Below are 16533 nucleotides of genomic sequence, written 5' to 3'. Positions count from 1 at the left end.
CCCCAACCGCGGGGCCGTCGGGCGTGGGTCGGCGCGGGGAGAGGTATAGCGGCACGCTCGGAGGGAAAACGTTTTATTTTCAGCTTAAAGTTTAGTGGTGCTGTAAGCATAACAGTTGTCCCGGCGGCCTACAGCACCGCTCCGCGAGTTAATAAAGACGATACCCGAAAAAAAAAAACCAACAACGCCTCCGAACTAGACAAAGCTTGGGCTGGCGTCTTTCAGGGACAGGAAGGTCTGCAGCTTGAGGTCAAAGCCGAGCGGGCGGTGCTGGGGCTCCATGTACTCGCGCGGCATCGCCCTCCCCAGGTAGGGGATGAGCTCGCAGTGCTCGCCGAGCCGCACCAGCCGCCTGCGGTACTCCTCTCTCCTGTGCGCCGGGCTGCGGGCGTTGTGCGCTGCGGGAATAGAGAATTCTGCGTGAGTCTGGGGGCTGCGGCACAGGGCAGTGACAGTACTGAGTCTGCAGCCGTGTCTCGTGCGGGTAACGGTGCGGGAGGCCGCGGCTGCTGCCTCCAAAGCGGAACACGGGAAGTTCCATTCGAAAGTGAGGGAAAAAAATTGTGCTGTGCGGGTGATAGAGCGCTGGAGGAAGCTGCCCAGAGAGGCTGCGGAGTCTCCTCCTTTGGAGACGTTCAAGACCCGACTGCACGCTTTCCTCTGCAACCTACTGTGGAGAACCTGCTTTAGCAGAGGGCTGGGCTCAGTCATCTCCAGAGACCCCTTCCAAGCCCTTCGATCCTGCAAAAGGGTTAATCACGGCTGCGCGCAGTCGTCCTGAGCGCCATCTGGCAGCTCAGCAAACGTAGCATGGCCATATTTCCGTGTGTAAACTAATCCATTTGCCCAGAGCTAGGCGAGTTCCCCACCATCTTTGGAATTTCTGCATCCTTAGCTCAATTAATCTAAGACCTAAATATTTTGCCCATAAAAAAATCAAGAGCTGACTGTATATCTCTGGTATTTCAGAAGAGGAAGGAAATGTCAAAGCCTCGTTTGCAGTGAGGACAGTAATGCTTCTTTCATTTCTTACCTCTGCCCTAAACCATATTTTGGGGTGTATCAGTGCTGAATGCCACCCCTCAGAGTACTTATTGTTGTTACAGAGGCAAAGGGGAGTCAGAGGCTTAGGACAGACAGATCCTAACCACTTCTTCCCTAGGAGATGGTATTTTATATCTCATAACAAAGACTGAGCAGCACGAAGAGCTATGGAACGCTTCAGCCCACTTCAGCTTTAAAATGTAGACAGCTTCATTCTACTGGTAAGTCTGAAGGGCATTAAGTCACTACTATAGGGATGTGCAATTTCTTACTCCTTTTCCAGGAGTAAATCTCTCTTCATTTATGATTGATGACCTGCGCTTTCTCATCTCAGGTAGTGAAGGCAATACAAGATTGTTAGGAAAGCTGCAGGAGCCACTAGACCACTGTTTCTTGTTCCCTATTTGAATGTGAAATAAGAGGATGCTGTAACGTGTCTTACTTCAGTTAGGAATGGGGTTTAAAACATTTACCCTGGCATGAAGCATTTGAATCAGGCTTTTGATCAGGAACAGCATGAGTCCTCTGAGAGACAATAAGTAATGCTATATTTGCAGAGGAGTTTTTCAGCATACTAGAACATTATGCCTTAAAGTTTGAAGCAGTTCTGCACAGTCTTAGAAGAAGAAAACTTGTTTTCCTGGATTCCTGTGGTCAAAGTGTAAGTACCTGAGAAGAGTTTTGTTGCACTTGCATAACATTTTCACTTCATCATCTGATTTAATGATACAACATATAAGCAAAGCATTCCAAGCATGGACGTAATTATATTAGGAGAGCTGGGCTAACAACAAAGACTGTACTTTTATAAAGGGGCTTGTATGGTGCCTATGCGGCTCAGTGGTCTTCTTTAACCAAGCTACACTAGCAAAAGCCTGTGGTAGTTCAGGAAAACTTTTAAGGGCTCTTGAAGCTGCATGGGGAAACACTGAATGTGAAGAACTGCAGACAAGTAATAAAGATTGCAACTATCTGGAAATATAAGGAAAAAGTTATGAAAACAAAAGGCAGATCACCAGACAGGTTGGCTCGTAAAAGCCAAAACTAATGGGCTGAAGAAGTCTCTAGGAGTATACTGCAAGCCAGAGCATTCTGGCTCTGAAACTCCCAGATAATATTTCAGGAGTCCTCAATCACAGTGATTTCAGTCATTTTAAAGACAATTCCAGTTGTTTGTGACTAGTTCCAACAGATCTGGTGCAACCTAGGTAAATAATCTTACTTTTTGTTTCAAAATTCATTGATCCATGTTAGGAATGTTAATCAAGACCATTGGGTTGTTGGTAATAAAATATCATTCAGATCTCATTATTTATGAGCCTATCTATCCGCCTATCCTATTGACCTTATTTTTCTCCCTGCTCTGTACACATTCCCCAGAAACTTGGCAATGTGTAATTAAATCAGTATATAATGGTATTTTCCCAAATTGGGCATTAAGAAAACAGTAGAAATTAATTGTCAATGTTGAATCAGATGATTTACTGCAGTTATTTAATTTACTGCATTTTATTTTATACATTACCTTTTAGATGGCAGGCCACAAAAAGAAGAGCAGTTCTTCTAACACTTAGAAATGGGAACTTTGGCTTTAAGCATCCTACTTCATTCAGAGCTTTTATTAGAGAAGTTGCTACTCCCTAAAGAAATAAAAGTTTTGGAAGAACATCACAAAGATTTAAAAGAAAAACATGTCAAAATGCAGATCTTGTTGTCAAGCAAATCTAAGTATCTAAGATGATATCTAATAATAAAGCAAACAAACCAACCAAAAGCCCCAGCAGGGAAGATTTAGGTTGGATATTAGGAGGAAGTTTTTCACACAGAGGATGGTGACGCACTGGAACAGGTTGCCCAAGGAGGTTGTGGATGCCCCATCCCTGCAGGCATTCAAGGCCAGGCTGGATGTGGCTCTGGGCAGCCTGGTCTGGTGGTTGGCGACCCTGCACATAGCACGGGGGTTGAAACTAGATGATCATTGTGGTCTTTTTCAACCCAGGCCATTCTATGATTCTATGAACAACCAAATTAAAACTGGGAGGGAAGTGACTGTGAATCATCTTTTATTTCATAACCACAACTCAAAATGCAACCAGCTATCCTTAAATGACTCCAGATATATGCTTGGGACTATGCTAGTTTTAAAAATAAAAGCAAAATGCAGTGTTACAAGATATGATAAACAAGAGTTTTAAAATCTATTTTTTATTTTTGCAGTTTCTTATTCCCCTCTGGTGAATGTACTTGTGTTTTTGTTTGTTTGTTTGTTGTTGTTGTTTTTGCCATTAAAATTACAAGTATCTATTATTTTAAATCTTCTAAAAAATTCTCTCAATTTTAAAAACACTATTTTCAATTTAATACAGTCCCATTAGGAATCATAAGACTCATACTGCATTAAAAAAAAAAACAAAACAACCAACCCCAACAATCATCCAACGATAAAAACTACAACAACAAATCAAAACTGGTGTAATAAAACACACACTGTTTGGTGTATGCTATGCATTGCAAAATCATGTTTTTTAAAAAAGAAGCAACAGCTGACCTGCTCAAGGTATCCAGCCATGGGAAGTGCAGTGAGTAGTATTGGCTCCCTTACAGGAGGGAGCTTATGTGGCAGCTTCAGATTCCAATACTTCTCTGGTAACCTAACCAGATAAAAAGTAAGCACTTTAAAGATGTATAAATTGTAACACAATTAAAGTTTAAAGCACACAGCTAATATAGTCACCTCATAAACTTCAGAAGTTTTTCTTCAGTTTCAAAAACATACAGCTTATCCTGGTACTTTGCAGCATACTCAGTGTTGCCAGGCACCAAAGCTTCATACCTGAAGAGACAGAGGAAGAATGAATATTAATTTAGAAGAAATGTAAAGCATCACTTGTGTGCTCTAAACTCATCAGACACTGGGAGTCTTCTGGTAATTCAGCAATTACAGGCACTACAAAACAGTAGTGATCAGATTGTCCATGCTTCCATTACATTACTGGCAGCTACAAGGATCAAAATCTGAGTGAGTCCCTGCCTTAAAACCTGCTTATAAATGGACTTTCATTGAACCACTCTAGATAAAATGCCAAGTTATTCAGAAGATTACAACTGGACAGCACAACACTGATTGTTAGTGGTTGTACCTCAATGAGAAATTGCTCATACTGAGGAAATAAGTGTGACTTTATGGCGAAGCTTTATGGATCTCTTATGAAATTGCATCTATTTAGGCATTTTAGGATTTGTTTGAACTTTTGATGGCTTATGATTGAGATAACTCAAACTATATCCAAGCAGACTTCACTACAAAAGACAGATTCTTGTAGTTGTCTTAATACTATTTCAAAAAAATAAGCTTATTCTCATCTCTAGTCAGCTTTGGGGAAAGAGGTCCATGCATTTAAATCACTTCTGTTTAAGCTCAAGCTTACATCAATTGACATTATCCAAAATACAAAATAAATGATCTAGGCTCAAGGAACTGCTGACCTATAAATCTTTCGTTCTTAATCTTCAGTTGGTGATCATCTGGCCAATCTAAGTCTCCACTAGGTAAGTCTGCCTTACAGTTGTTCAAGGGTTTTTGAAAAACATCCAACCCTCCCTCTTTCATTTACAGGTGTACAGGAATTGATATTTAAAATGCTTCAGGTGTAGCTCAGTCAACTTACTTGAAATACTCTAGACCACACTGCAAAGGAAAGGGAGCTGACAGGCTTTCAGCCTCAGAATAAAGACTAATACAGAATCTTATACCAGCTAAAGCACCAATGTTTTTAGTGCTCACCACTGCAAGAAAACTAATGGAGAAGAGAAGCAAAAGCTTTGGAAAAAAGCTGGTCAGGTGTGTTGCTTATCTCCAATTTTCAGACTATAACTAGTGCCATTCCTTTCCAGGGGGTGTGCTTGGCTCTCCTTCCTGTGAAAGCTGAAGCATAAGGAAGAGAGAGACAATGCTATATATCTGTATTTTATATTGAAGTGGAGTTATGACAGGAGTGGAATGCAGACTCATATTCAATGAAGTCTTCCAACTTTGACATTTTGTACTTGAATTTTACTTACTGTGCAAGCTGTCCAGATTCAGTCTGAAACCAGTAGTCGTGTGAGTTTCAAAAGGATATTTTATATAGATTTCCAAAGCCACAGTTGCAATGTAGAGGATTGTGATTGCTTTTCCTGTCCAAACCCTGAATACTTTTAAAAAGTACTTTCAAAGTATTTCCTTATTAACATGTTAATATGGGACACATAGTTTGCAATTTATATTACGAAAATAGTGATGATGTACCTCTGTTTTCCATCTAGGTAAGTGACTGGACAGTATCCTTGCATTTCAGCACTTTTAGGGAATAAGGCCTTCACTTCTGCTGCTGTCAGTTTTTGTGGTAACTTGTCTGGAGATGGAAGAGGGTGAGGTGCCAGTGGTGGCACATAAATCTCTGGTCTGCTCAAGAATTTCTGTAGAAGAAATTAAATGTTTTTATAATGAAAGAAGCACTACAAGATTATTAACCACAGAATGACAGAATTGCAGAGTTGGAAGGGACCTGTAAAGATGGAGTCCAAACCCCCTGCTAAAGCAGGTTCTCTACAGTAAGTCAAACTCCAGAAGAACGGCTCATTCAATTTCAATATTTCTTCTACAGCTCCTCTCCTAGTGTGCTGGCATTGCTGCTACTCTTGGGTAACTCATTTGTTTTCCAACGCCCTCTCAGTTGAAGTCATCACTATCCACCCACCACTATAACTATCCATCATTATCATTAGTTGTTTCCTACCCCCAGCCCACTACCAAACAGATGGAGAAAGGAGAAAATGGTTGCTTTAAAATTAATCTTCCATCTATGTCAATTTGTAAGAGGTGCACAGGTTTGAATGGACTCTGCTACATTTCATCTGACTGGACACTTGATAGCAAAGTATACAAACCAAAAGCGAGAATACTAATAAAACTAGTCAAAATTGAATTACACTTTGCTAGTTTCCGTACTGAATCAAAGAATCCAAGAAACAATGCTTCCTGTCTCTGTAATTCAGTCCATGAAAGCTTTTTGAGACTTACATTCAGTTCTTCCTCTGAAGCCATTTTGTAGTAGTGTGCTCGAAACTCTGCAGCAAACTGTAGTGATGATGTTACAGAGCAGTCAACTAGTTCACCCTTGTCTGCAAGGCTGACAGGACAGTACTGTCCGAACTCTCCCAGCCGATAATGCAGCTCTTCAGGGGTGATGCATAAATCAGCAATGCTGGCTGCTTTTCCTGTTAACGAAGATAATCAATGGTATCATAGAATCCTAGAATGGCCTGGGTTGAAAAGGGCCACAATGATCATTGAGTTTCAACTCCCCTGTTATGTGCAGGGTCACCAACCACCGGACACTAGTACGTTTTCCCTAGAACAGTGTTATTTATAATTTGTTTTACTCCTTTGTGTTGCTAAGGAACATTTCAGCTATTAAATTTCTTTACGCTGTTGAAAAAGAGTATAAGGCTTGAGGAAAGCCTCCTGTTTATTTATCCATGTCTTGGAAATGCTACAATCTGTCTGGACAAAATATATTCAAAATCTTGAACAAAATGTCATATAAAACCCGAGCTATTTAAAACTTTTCTTCCCAATCTTTTGACTCTTGACTGATACTTATAAGAGTGCAGCCACCGAAATGTTAAAGACTAAAAGAAGAGTACGAGATAAGGAAGATAAGATAAGTTTGCCATTTAGAAGAATCCTTGTTTAACAGTACATACATATTTGAAGGGCACAATTAACCTTAACCGAAACTGACACATACAAATTCAAGTGGGAGCCATGCCATTTTAGAATAAAATGGTTTTCATCCCTCCATACAGAAGTTAACTCAAATGGCACAGTTAACCTTAATTCTGAATTTATAGTTAATATTTTTCCATTCCTTTCCCATTCCTCTACTGGCATATCAATAAGTCTGCAAGTCATAATTCCTTGTATGTGTGGGGTCCCCATTCTGCTATCACTAAAGTTGAGAAATCACTATTTTCATAATACAAATTGAAGACTATGTGTCTCATATTAACATGTTATCACTAAAGAAGTTGAGAATCTGTCCTGTCAGCCTTGCAGACCAGAGCTGTGGACTGCAAGACTACAGCTGACTTCTCTTAGCTGTACTATGTTACCTAGCTCTTTGGAAGATGGCTGCATGCTGAGTTGTAGTTGCTTTTTTCTTTGCTGTCATCAAGATACCTCTCAAGCTCTCTACAGAGGATATCAAGGAATTTGCGGCATGTGTGCGCCCAAGAACTAGCTTCATCCAGACAAGTTTAAGTTGAATTTAAACACAATCATTCCATTACAGCTTCTTAAATGAATATTATTTTGAGCAACTTTGTTTTTCTTTACCTTCTCTTATTCTTTCCAGGTATATCTGGATTTCTTTAACAATCACTTGAACTTCCTGCAGAACTTTGTCCCATATCCACCACTTGCTCTGAAATGCACCAATCACACACCAGTTCTGATGCTCTTTCTTATAATAAGTCCTAATTGCATCGATATGTTGCCTATAGTAGGAATTCTTAATTGCTAGAATCTCTGAGCTGTCATGTACAGGGTAGGAAGGTCTGAAGGGAACAAAAAATAGCACTGACTTAATAGGAATGTGAAGATTAGATCATTTCATTGAAATTTGAATGTTAATATAAGAGTTCATTTTCAGGTGTTTTTTTTTCTTCTGAGATTTTGCTTATTTGGAATTATAAATCATATTTGAGAAATACAACTTTCATATTAAGAATATTAAGTGTTTCATACAGAAAGTAATAAGCTGCTGACCAGGAAGTTACATTCAGAAACAAATATTTTGCTGTTTATGTCCCAAATACATTCTGTAAAGGTTTTTTGAATGTGTCAGCACACTTTAGCTGACACAATCAGTACACCATACTATACATACCATACACACACTATCAGTACACCATAAAATGCTTCTCTACAAAATCTTATGAGACTCTTCAAATGAATATCAATTCATTGCAAAACAGGCTTAGTTTTAAATTATATTATTTGAAATCAAGAAGTAACCATCATTCCCAGATATATTTTGCAAATTGTATATCTGTCATATTTCCATGTATGTATACATAAATAATCTATTTAACCTTTAAAAATCTTACTCAAGACCAGAAGAGAAATTTTCACTTGAACATCTACTGCACTGGTTCTTATTTAAAAGATTTTTAAAAATAGATAGAAACTTCTATTTTGATAGAATTAATTTCACTGTAAGTTGTACTTTTCAGAAATATTGCACATTTGTTATATATTTAAGCCTATAAAATATAATCAGTTTGATATTTAGAATTAAAATGCTAAAGTAAATATTTTCAAAGAGATATCATTAATTTAATTTTTGGCAGTGCAAATTGTCTTCAAGCTTTTAGTAAACAATTATCTATCATACTGATTACTTGATAAAAACAAGAGACAAAATGAAAGGGACAAGCAATAAGGCTCTAAGCTATTTGAAACTTCTTAGAAACAGTTCCTCTAATGAGAACCAGGTCCTTATACAATTCAATTTTAAGCTGAATGTTCTGTTCTTTTTAATTATCTGTTGGTTTATAAACTACTTACTGCTCTTCTTCAAAAACAACAAGTGGCTCTTTAAACAAAGATTTCAGTGACTAATTCATGAATTGTACATTATTAAAATATACATTATTTCCACATTTCTTAAAAGAAAATGAAAACTTAAAGAATAGAGTTTATTAGGTGAAGCATCAATTTCTCTTTTGGTGGTAATAATTGAATTGATGAATAACAAACTTCAGCAGCAGCAGTGAACTAGTAATAATTCTGATAATGGTTTCAATAAAATCAATTAAACTAAGCAGTGGGCACATGCCCTTGCATATCTACATCCTCTCAGTCATGCGCTCTGGGGATCTATCTAGAGAATGCCACAGGTTTCTCTGGCAACTTATGTCTCTACTTCTGGTCTATGGAAATTAAAGCATTAGACTGTGCAAGGCCTGGTGCCCTTTTCTTCTCATATGTGAAATATAACCTCTCTGCACCAAGGCATGCACATAGAGAGAGGTGACAAAATTATATGAATAAAAGTATCAGAGAGCATCACTACCTATTTGTGCTTTCTTTATCCAGCAGAGCTCTTCTGAATACCTCCTTTGCATCCATTTCTAACTCAAAGATTTTCACAGGAATTATTCTAGCTGATTCCAAGAGGTTTACTTGTTTTCTCGTTACAGGATATCCATCAATAACAACTCTGCATACAAACAGAAACAGAAATACATTTTTTCTAAGAAGTGAATTACTAATTAATCATTAAGGCTACGAATATTCTGAGTACATTCTCAATGGAGACAAAAGTCTACTCCCAAGCCATTAAATCAGTGCTGCCCTGACTTGACTCAGCCTTCTCTCCGAGGAGTTAAAATTAATACAATAAAATAGTGACAGTAAGCAATAGTAAAAAATAAACAAAATACACAACGGGCAAAAGATTAATAATGTAAGTGAATGGCGGAGTACCAAATTCCAACACATCCATCGTTCAGAAGCATGATGTTAACTGTTTGAAATGTCTATATGGACTGGGAGAAGAAAATTTAAAGTGAAAAATAAATTGATTTGATTTCCCCCAAAGAAGAAGGCCAAAGAAGACTTTGTGCTTACCCAATGGTAGCACACACACGATCCATCAGAGCCAAGTCCAGGGCCCGGATGGCCAGCTCATCAGGTACGGTCAGCCCTCTGTGAAGATGCCACTTTAACTGAAGCCCCAACTCACTCTCTGGCTGATTGTTTAACACGAGCCGTATGGCATCTCCCATACTCAGCCTCCGTAGCCCGTACACACTTTCAAATTTCTTGGCAACTGCAAAACATTTTGATTTCAACAAACAGCTTTTACGCAGACAACATCAAAACCCTGCAGTCTGTTAAAGCATATCTTTAGCCTTAGAAGCTAAGTGCTCATTCCTTGGGTCATTTCCAATACGTAACCTTGGTAAGCAGGTACCTAGCTCTGGTTAGGTCCTTTAAGAACCCAAAGCTTTCCATGTGTGCAGAGTGTGCCCAATGCACTGACACTATTCAGTTTATCTCAAATCTCAGCAGCCATAGTAAATATCTTAGAAAATACACTTTTTCTACTGCCTCCTTTAGAAAATAGCCTGACAGTTTCAGATCACTCACACTGGAAATGGGAAATACGGTTAGAATTTCTGCTTTAATATGAAATCATTTAAACCTTTCTCTTTTTTTTCTAGCACTCTAAGCTAATCGTTAAGTTGTGATCTAAGCTGAATTTTCTTCTCCTCTAGTTAAAAGCAGAGACCTGGGGATTGAAGAAGTCATAGAGGGAGAAGAAAAAAGAGGGAAGGTGTTTTTAAATCTAGAAGTTAGGAAACAGATCTGTAGATGTGGAATTTTGGGTTCTGGCGGACGATCCTAGAAATACTCTTTTCATCATACTGATTGAAAGAAATAAGAACCAATTAGAAAATAACTAGAAATAATAAAAAATGTTTAAGTAATACAAGTCTAGATTTTCTAAGCACCAGTCAATAACAACTTCGTAAGAAGCTGGAATAAAATTAAGATGGGAAATGCATAAGTACCTGGCTGTAAAATGATACAGTAGAGAGTGTAACTGTAGGATTCTATGCCTAGTATGAAAAGCAGGAAGACCTGAAATGTTAAAGGTGCACGATTTTTTCAGTAGCAGCCATGGCAGACACAGCCTCAATCATTAGATAATCTTTTGCTTTGTAGAGAATACTGGCTCCTACCTGTAGTCTTCCCGGATTTTGGAGGTCCCACGATTGCAATCTTAACTGGCACAGGTGGTTTAGGCTTTGGCTGACAAATATATTTGATGGGATTGTTCATAAATGTTTCTCTGTTTTTTTTACTTGAAAAAAATAAACATATTGCCGATGAATTACAGGAAAGAGTGTGTTTTCATAGTTTTGTGCTGGCTTGATTATCTCGCCTTCCTTTAGCTGCAAAACACACAAAATGTGAAGCTGTTGATTAGATTTGGCATAGCCTCTGCACTCTCCATCCTACAAAAGTAGCTCTATGGGCAAGTAAAGAAGTACCAACTGTACTCTGTATTTTGAAATACATAGAGATAGATATAGTATTTTGTACAAGTCTGTGGAATTTCTATATGCAATTCTTGTACAAAAAGTTGGACACCAAGGGGAGAAAGAATATTCACTATTTCCAGCAGGTGGTACCATAACACTTTCTGTCCATCAGAAAAGTAATGATAGAGGTATAACAGTACGTTTTGTTCTAATTTTCAAAGAATTTATGACATTTCTATCAAGAATAAATAAATAAACATATATATAATGTCTCTGTAGATTAAAAAAGAGTCACATTATTTGCCTGACTGTAGAAGATACACTGAGAATATTTTATGAATAAAATGGAAAAGAACACCAATACTTACACTGTGATGAAATGTAAAACTAATGAAATCTAATAAAATACATATGCTGCTGATGGAATCTTTCTGAACACATGAGACAGCCACTAGGAAGTCTATAGAGCCAATAGCTAATTGAGATGCAGGAGAGGCAACAATGGTAGAATTAGTCACTGCAGAAATACTAGATGAATTTCTTGCACCACTGCTATGGAAGAATTTAGTCATGTCTTTTGTTATAGCCTTTCTTGGAGGAACTGCATTACAGTGTCAGAAGTTTTTAGTACAAACTAGAGACATTTGTAGAAAAAAGATTGCAAAGACCAGATGGCATTCACCCTACAGTTCAAAGGGGACTCAGAAGTGAAATTGTTACTGACTGATGTGTAACTTATTGTTGTCCATCCACAAGAAAAGGTATGTGGAAAAAGTGACTAATTTATTTGAAAGGCCTCCAGGATGAATGCTGGCATCCACAGTCCAGTAAATCTGAGGTTGTATTGAGCAAACTGAAATATATTAAGGAAAAAATCAGTTGTCATGGGCAATACATATGAAATAAGGAGGAGATGCCAACTCAGCTTCTTCTGCAGAAGGAAATCATACCTCACAAATCTATTAGTATTCTTTGAATAGTTAGTAAACTTACAGATAAGATGATCTTGTTACAATAAGATAAGAGTCTGTTTACTGCATGGCATTACCATGACAGACCTCTAATTCTTAGGTTCCTATTGTCACATGAAATCATTTCTGAGTGCTTGTCTTCAATTTATAAGAATGCCTGGAGTCTGATCTATTGTATATTTGCTCACAATCCTCTTTTAGCTCATCATTTTTCCCTGCTTATCTAATCAGTTGCATAACTACTTCCCCTCTTCAATTTAATCTAAATGTAGTTGTCATATATTCTACCTGCCCTTCTTCAAAAAACCCTGTTGTCCTTAATCAATTTAATAATTTCATTCGTACATCATAAAATATCCTCAAAATGATCTTATTTTTCTTTCCTTATTGATAGCATGTACATTTCTTACTGACAGTACACTTCTCTGATTTCATCTAATGGCTTCCTAGGACTTCCTTCATTCTTCCAACTCAACCATTGCTTTTTAGTTGGTTTAAAAAAAAAAAAAAAGCAAAAACAAAACACTACGCAGCACAAATGAATAAATTGGAGAAGTGGAATAACAAAAATGTACTTATTTTAACAGGATGAATGTCAAGGTCTAGCATATAGGAATCAATAAGAATTTCACTTGATATACATAGACATGAATACTTTCTGACCTCGACTTTCCAGATCTCTGGAAAGTATGAAATTAGATTTACTGCTCTTCAAAATTCATACATATTCATTCATACATATTACTGCTGATGAATTAAATACATTTAACATTCAATATGTTAATACATACGGTGTTTCATTTCTTTTGCTACTTCGAGGGTTGGTGGCCATCTACATAGTCTAACACTTCATAATACCATGGCTTGATGTATTCTGTGTCTATTCAGTAGTGCAGTTTTGATTCAGTAATGTACAAGGGCTGCTCCAAAAGTAATGCCTCCTGTTTTATTATGTTGGCCAGCAACATCAGAGGGAGACGGTGGTGGTAGTACAGTAGTAGAGGGTGAATCTTCCTGTCAGTATTGCATTATGTGTTGTTGCTGTGTGGCACTCTGACATAATGACATGGAAGTGAGGATGAAGAAAAGGTGTGTCAGTGATTTCCTGCATGCGGAAAAAATGGCACCCACTGACATTCACTGATGCTTGCTGAATGGTGATGGACACAAAACAGTGGATGTGAACACAGTGAGGTAGTGAATGGTGCATTTCAGTGGTTGCAACAGTGACAGTGTGTCACTTCTGCTGGTGCAGATTTTTACAAGCATAGGATGCAGGCTCTTGTTCATCACTGGCAAAAATGCATAGCTAATGGTGGTGATTGTGTTGAAAACAGTGTTTTGCATCTGAGAATTTGCTCTATCAATCTATCTGTTGTGGTTTTCATGGAATTAAATAGGAGGCATTATATTTGGAGCAACCTACATTGTTTTTATTAGGTATTATTGATATTATTTGATATTGACTTATTTTTTAAAAAATGTTATATATTTTTTATGATAACATTACTTTCATAAGTGTTATTCAAGATGATTTACCGTGATTGGATCCCACTGACCGAAAGAACTTGGAAATTTATATGAGAAAACTAGCATCTTATGTGCAAGTGGCAAACTTATTGGGTAACATTTTTCAAAAATGCTTCCACGATTTTCCACTAAAGAATTCAGCTTGCAATAAATTTGGTAGCGTACTATGCGAAGCTTCCGTCTTCCACTGATCTCCATTTGTGGTATTAAGAATTTTTCAAGTTCTTCCTGATTAATGAAAAAATAACAAAATATTAGAATGATGAACATGTTCAGATTTTCGATAAGATTTTCTATGAACTGTGAGAATATCTTGAGCACATTCTCAGTCACTGTAAATCAGCAATACTTGATTTGAGATGAAAACTGATCTTCCTCTCCACTGAAGCTTTAAATTAGGCAGACCGTATTCTAAAAGAAATTGAAAATCTAATAAATCACATTGAGGAATCCACTATGATAAATGAAAGCTTCAGAAGTATATTTTATAGAAAATAATCAAATACCATTATTCCCTTCTCAAGGCAATTTATTCTTCCATAAAAGAGGAAGATTGCACCATGTCAAAGGGGGCCATAAATTAATTAAATTAAAGAATTAGTTAACCTTGGAACCTAGTCTTGGAAAATGAATCAGAAGTATTAAGTTATATAAACTTATTCATAAACACATTAAAAATTCTTGGAATTAAAAAAAAGAACAATGGGAAAAATGTTGAGTAAGCTATAACTAAGGAATATTATGTAACAGCATGTAGTCCCAGTAGTCCCAGTATGTAATTCCATTATTAGAATTTTGCCTTTAAAAGTATATTTGAAATGTTGTTCATATGAATTTCAAATTTGGCTGCCTGCTTCAATTCACCTATTATTCTTAGAATTTTTATACTTTTTAAAGCATATGACTTCTCAGTACAGTTTTCAGATGTCAGCAGCAATATTGTTTATACTTTGAAGTCTGACAACTAAAACAAAAATGAAAACTTATTGTATCATAACCATATGTTATCATACCATTTTAAAATCGTATAGCTTTATAAAAAACGTAGTGGAATAGGTACCTGTACACCTTCTATGCTTTGTCTTTCTGAATCGAACCTTTCTACAATCTCATTTTGCATGCGCTCAACAGCATCAATCTCCTGTTCTTCTTCAGGCTCTTCTTCTTCTTCTTCGAAAAACTCCTCTTCAAGTATAGCTTCAATATCTTCATTTGCAGTCTCATCTTCCTCCTCACTGGTTTCATAATTTTCCCCATCTGCTAAACCCTATAAACGTAAAATATTTTTATGTCTTGTATGCAGATGCTTTGAGGGAACTATACACTTTTTGTTTTTGTTGCTTTCTTTTTTTTTTTTAAAATTACAAAACTCATTAATTCAAGAAATTATTGAACCATTCAACAACATTTTAGGGGCATTCTTTATCGCAAGCAAAAATCTAGTAAATGCTGAAATCGTATTTCAAAAGAAATTACAGATGTGTTGCATTGTGCTATTGTATCTTTGTACTTGCGTTTGGGCAGAAATGCTGGAACAATCCCATTTGGTATTAACAGGGGACTTAAAGCAAATGTCTAATTGCAATTAGTAGGGCTACTGTTACACTTACAAATTAAGTAAGTTAAACATTCATAAGTATTTTGCTGACTTCAGCACATATTGAGAATTGGTTTTAGTGGAATGAGTCAACAGTTTCTAAAACAATTTCAACAACTTCAAATTATTTTGGAAAGCAGAGGTTTCTGGCAGTCTACCACATATTTATTATATCACATTGCTCTACAAATTGTGAGTAAAAGCTGTAGAAATTTCTACGATACGAGTGCAAACACTTTTATTTAAATGGCTTTTGTACACTTCTGTTTTCTTACCTCTTCCTTCCTTTTTTTTGTTCTGCTAGGAGTTCTGCCCTTCTTCTAGCAATCTTCTCATTCTATTAGAGAAAAAAGATGCAAGAAGACAATGATATTTGCTGAGAAAAACTCTATTGTGAGAACTGGTAACACAAATTGAAATCAGTATTGTTATTTTCACCTTAGAGCTCTGTTTCCAGTTGCTTCTAATATTAAAAACTGCTGCCTGTGCTCCCTCTACTTTTGCAGGTGAGCATATATCTAAATTTTAATAAAACTAATTTGGCAATTTCTGAAAATGAGATTAGGGGAGAAAAAGAAAGTGATTCTATTTGCACTGAAAATATTATCATCTTTTTGTTGGTAAGCCACAGTTTCTAAATGTATAGCTGGCACACAGACCACATAGTAGCTATAAAGCAAGCCTATGGAAGATACAGATCAGCAGAACAGCTGGGATGCAACAGCAGTAATGTGCTGTATTTGACTTTTTTGGCCATGCTACCTACCTCACTCCCCCTAGTTGCCTTTTGCCCAGGACTTCCCATGCACATGGCATACTCTCGCCCTGCTGGGTGTCTGGCAGCACAGCTCATTTACTTGGCCTGCTGGATAACTACACATGCGCATACATTACCTGCACTGGACTGTGTTAATGTGGGAGGAGAGGAAAGGAGAAAAGGAGCCCTGAGTTCTCATTGTCTCCTGTGGTAAAACTGGTTTGGGGGCTGTCTCTCCTTTGTCCCATATCTGTTAGTCTGTGTGCTCTTCAGTGCTCTGTGAGTTTTAGGAGTGAAAACCTACCTTTATTTTTGCTTTCAGGTCTTTCAGTTTCTTTTTATTTTCCGCTTTTTTATGCTGTCTTTCTTTCCATTTTTTTAGACGTGGAGGTAAAAGACGGTCAAGAATGTCACTCTCTTCTATGTGAATATAAACGGCAACATCAGGACAGAGTCCTCGTTCTGACAAATACTGGGCTTCATCTGAAGTACGAGGGAAACCATCCAGTATAAATCCTGTAGACCTAATTGGAAAA

The 16533-nt window shown here is 37.2% G+C and overlaps 1 protein-coding gene across 1 annotated transcript; it reads right to left on the bottom strand.

Annotated features, from left to right (window-relative positions):
• Window positions 1-13: 13 nt before the first annotated feature.
• On the bottom strand, window positions 14-16523 carry LOC104909832 (adenylate kinase 9-like; the record flags this gene model as incomplete). The annotated part of the gene is given in 15 exon segments (XM_019613045.2): window positions 14-398; window positions 2570-2684; window positions 3593-3695; window positions 3779-3877; window positions 5333-5502; window positions 6107-6303; window positions 7424-7644; window positions 9165-9311; window positions 9722-9923; window positions 10840-10968; window positions 10971-11052; window positions 13653-13871; window positions 14704-14935; window positions 15516-15577; window positions 16302-16523. Coding segments are annotated over 15 exon segments (2403 nt in total), but the record flags the coding sequence as incomplete, so codon positions are not given.
• Between the last annotated feature and the right edge of the window lie 10 nt (window positions 16524-16533).

Source organism: Meleagris gallopavo, chromosome 2, assembly GCF_000146605.3.
Source record: "Meleagris gallopavo isolate NT-WF06-2002-E0010 breed Aviagen turkey brand Nicholas breeding stock chromosome 2, Turkey_5.1, whole genome shotgun sequence".
Taxonomy (NCBI): Eukaryota; Metazoa; Chordata; class Aves; order Galliformes; family Phasianidae; genus Meleagris; species Meleagris gallopavo.
The sequence above is the reverse complement of the archived record's forward strand: the minus strand, read 5'-3'. Positions and strand labels throughout refer to the sequence as shown.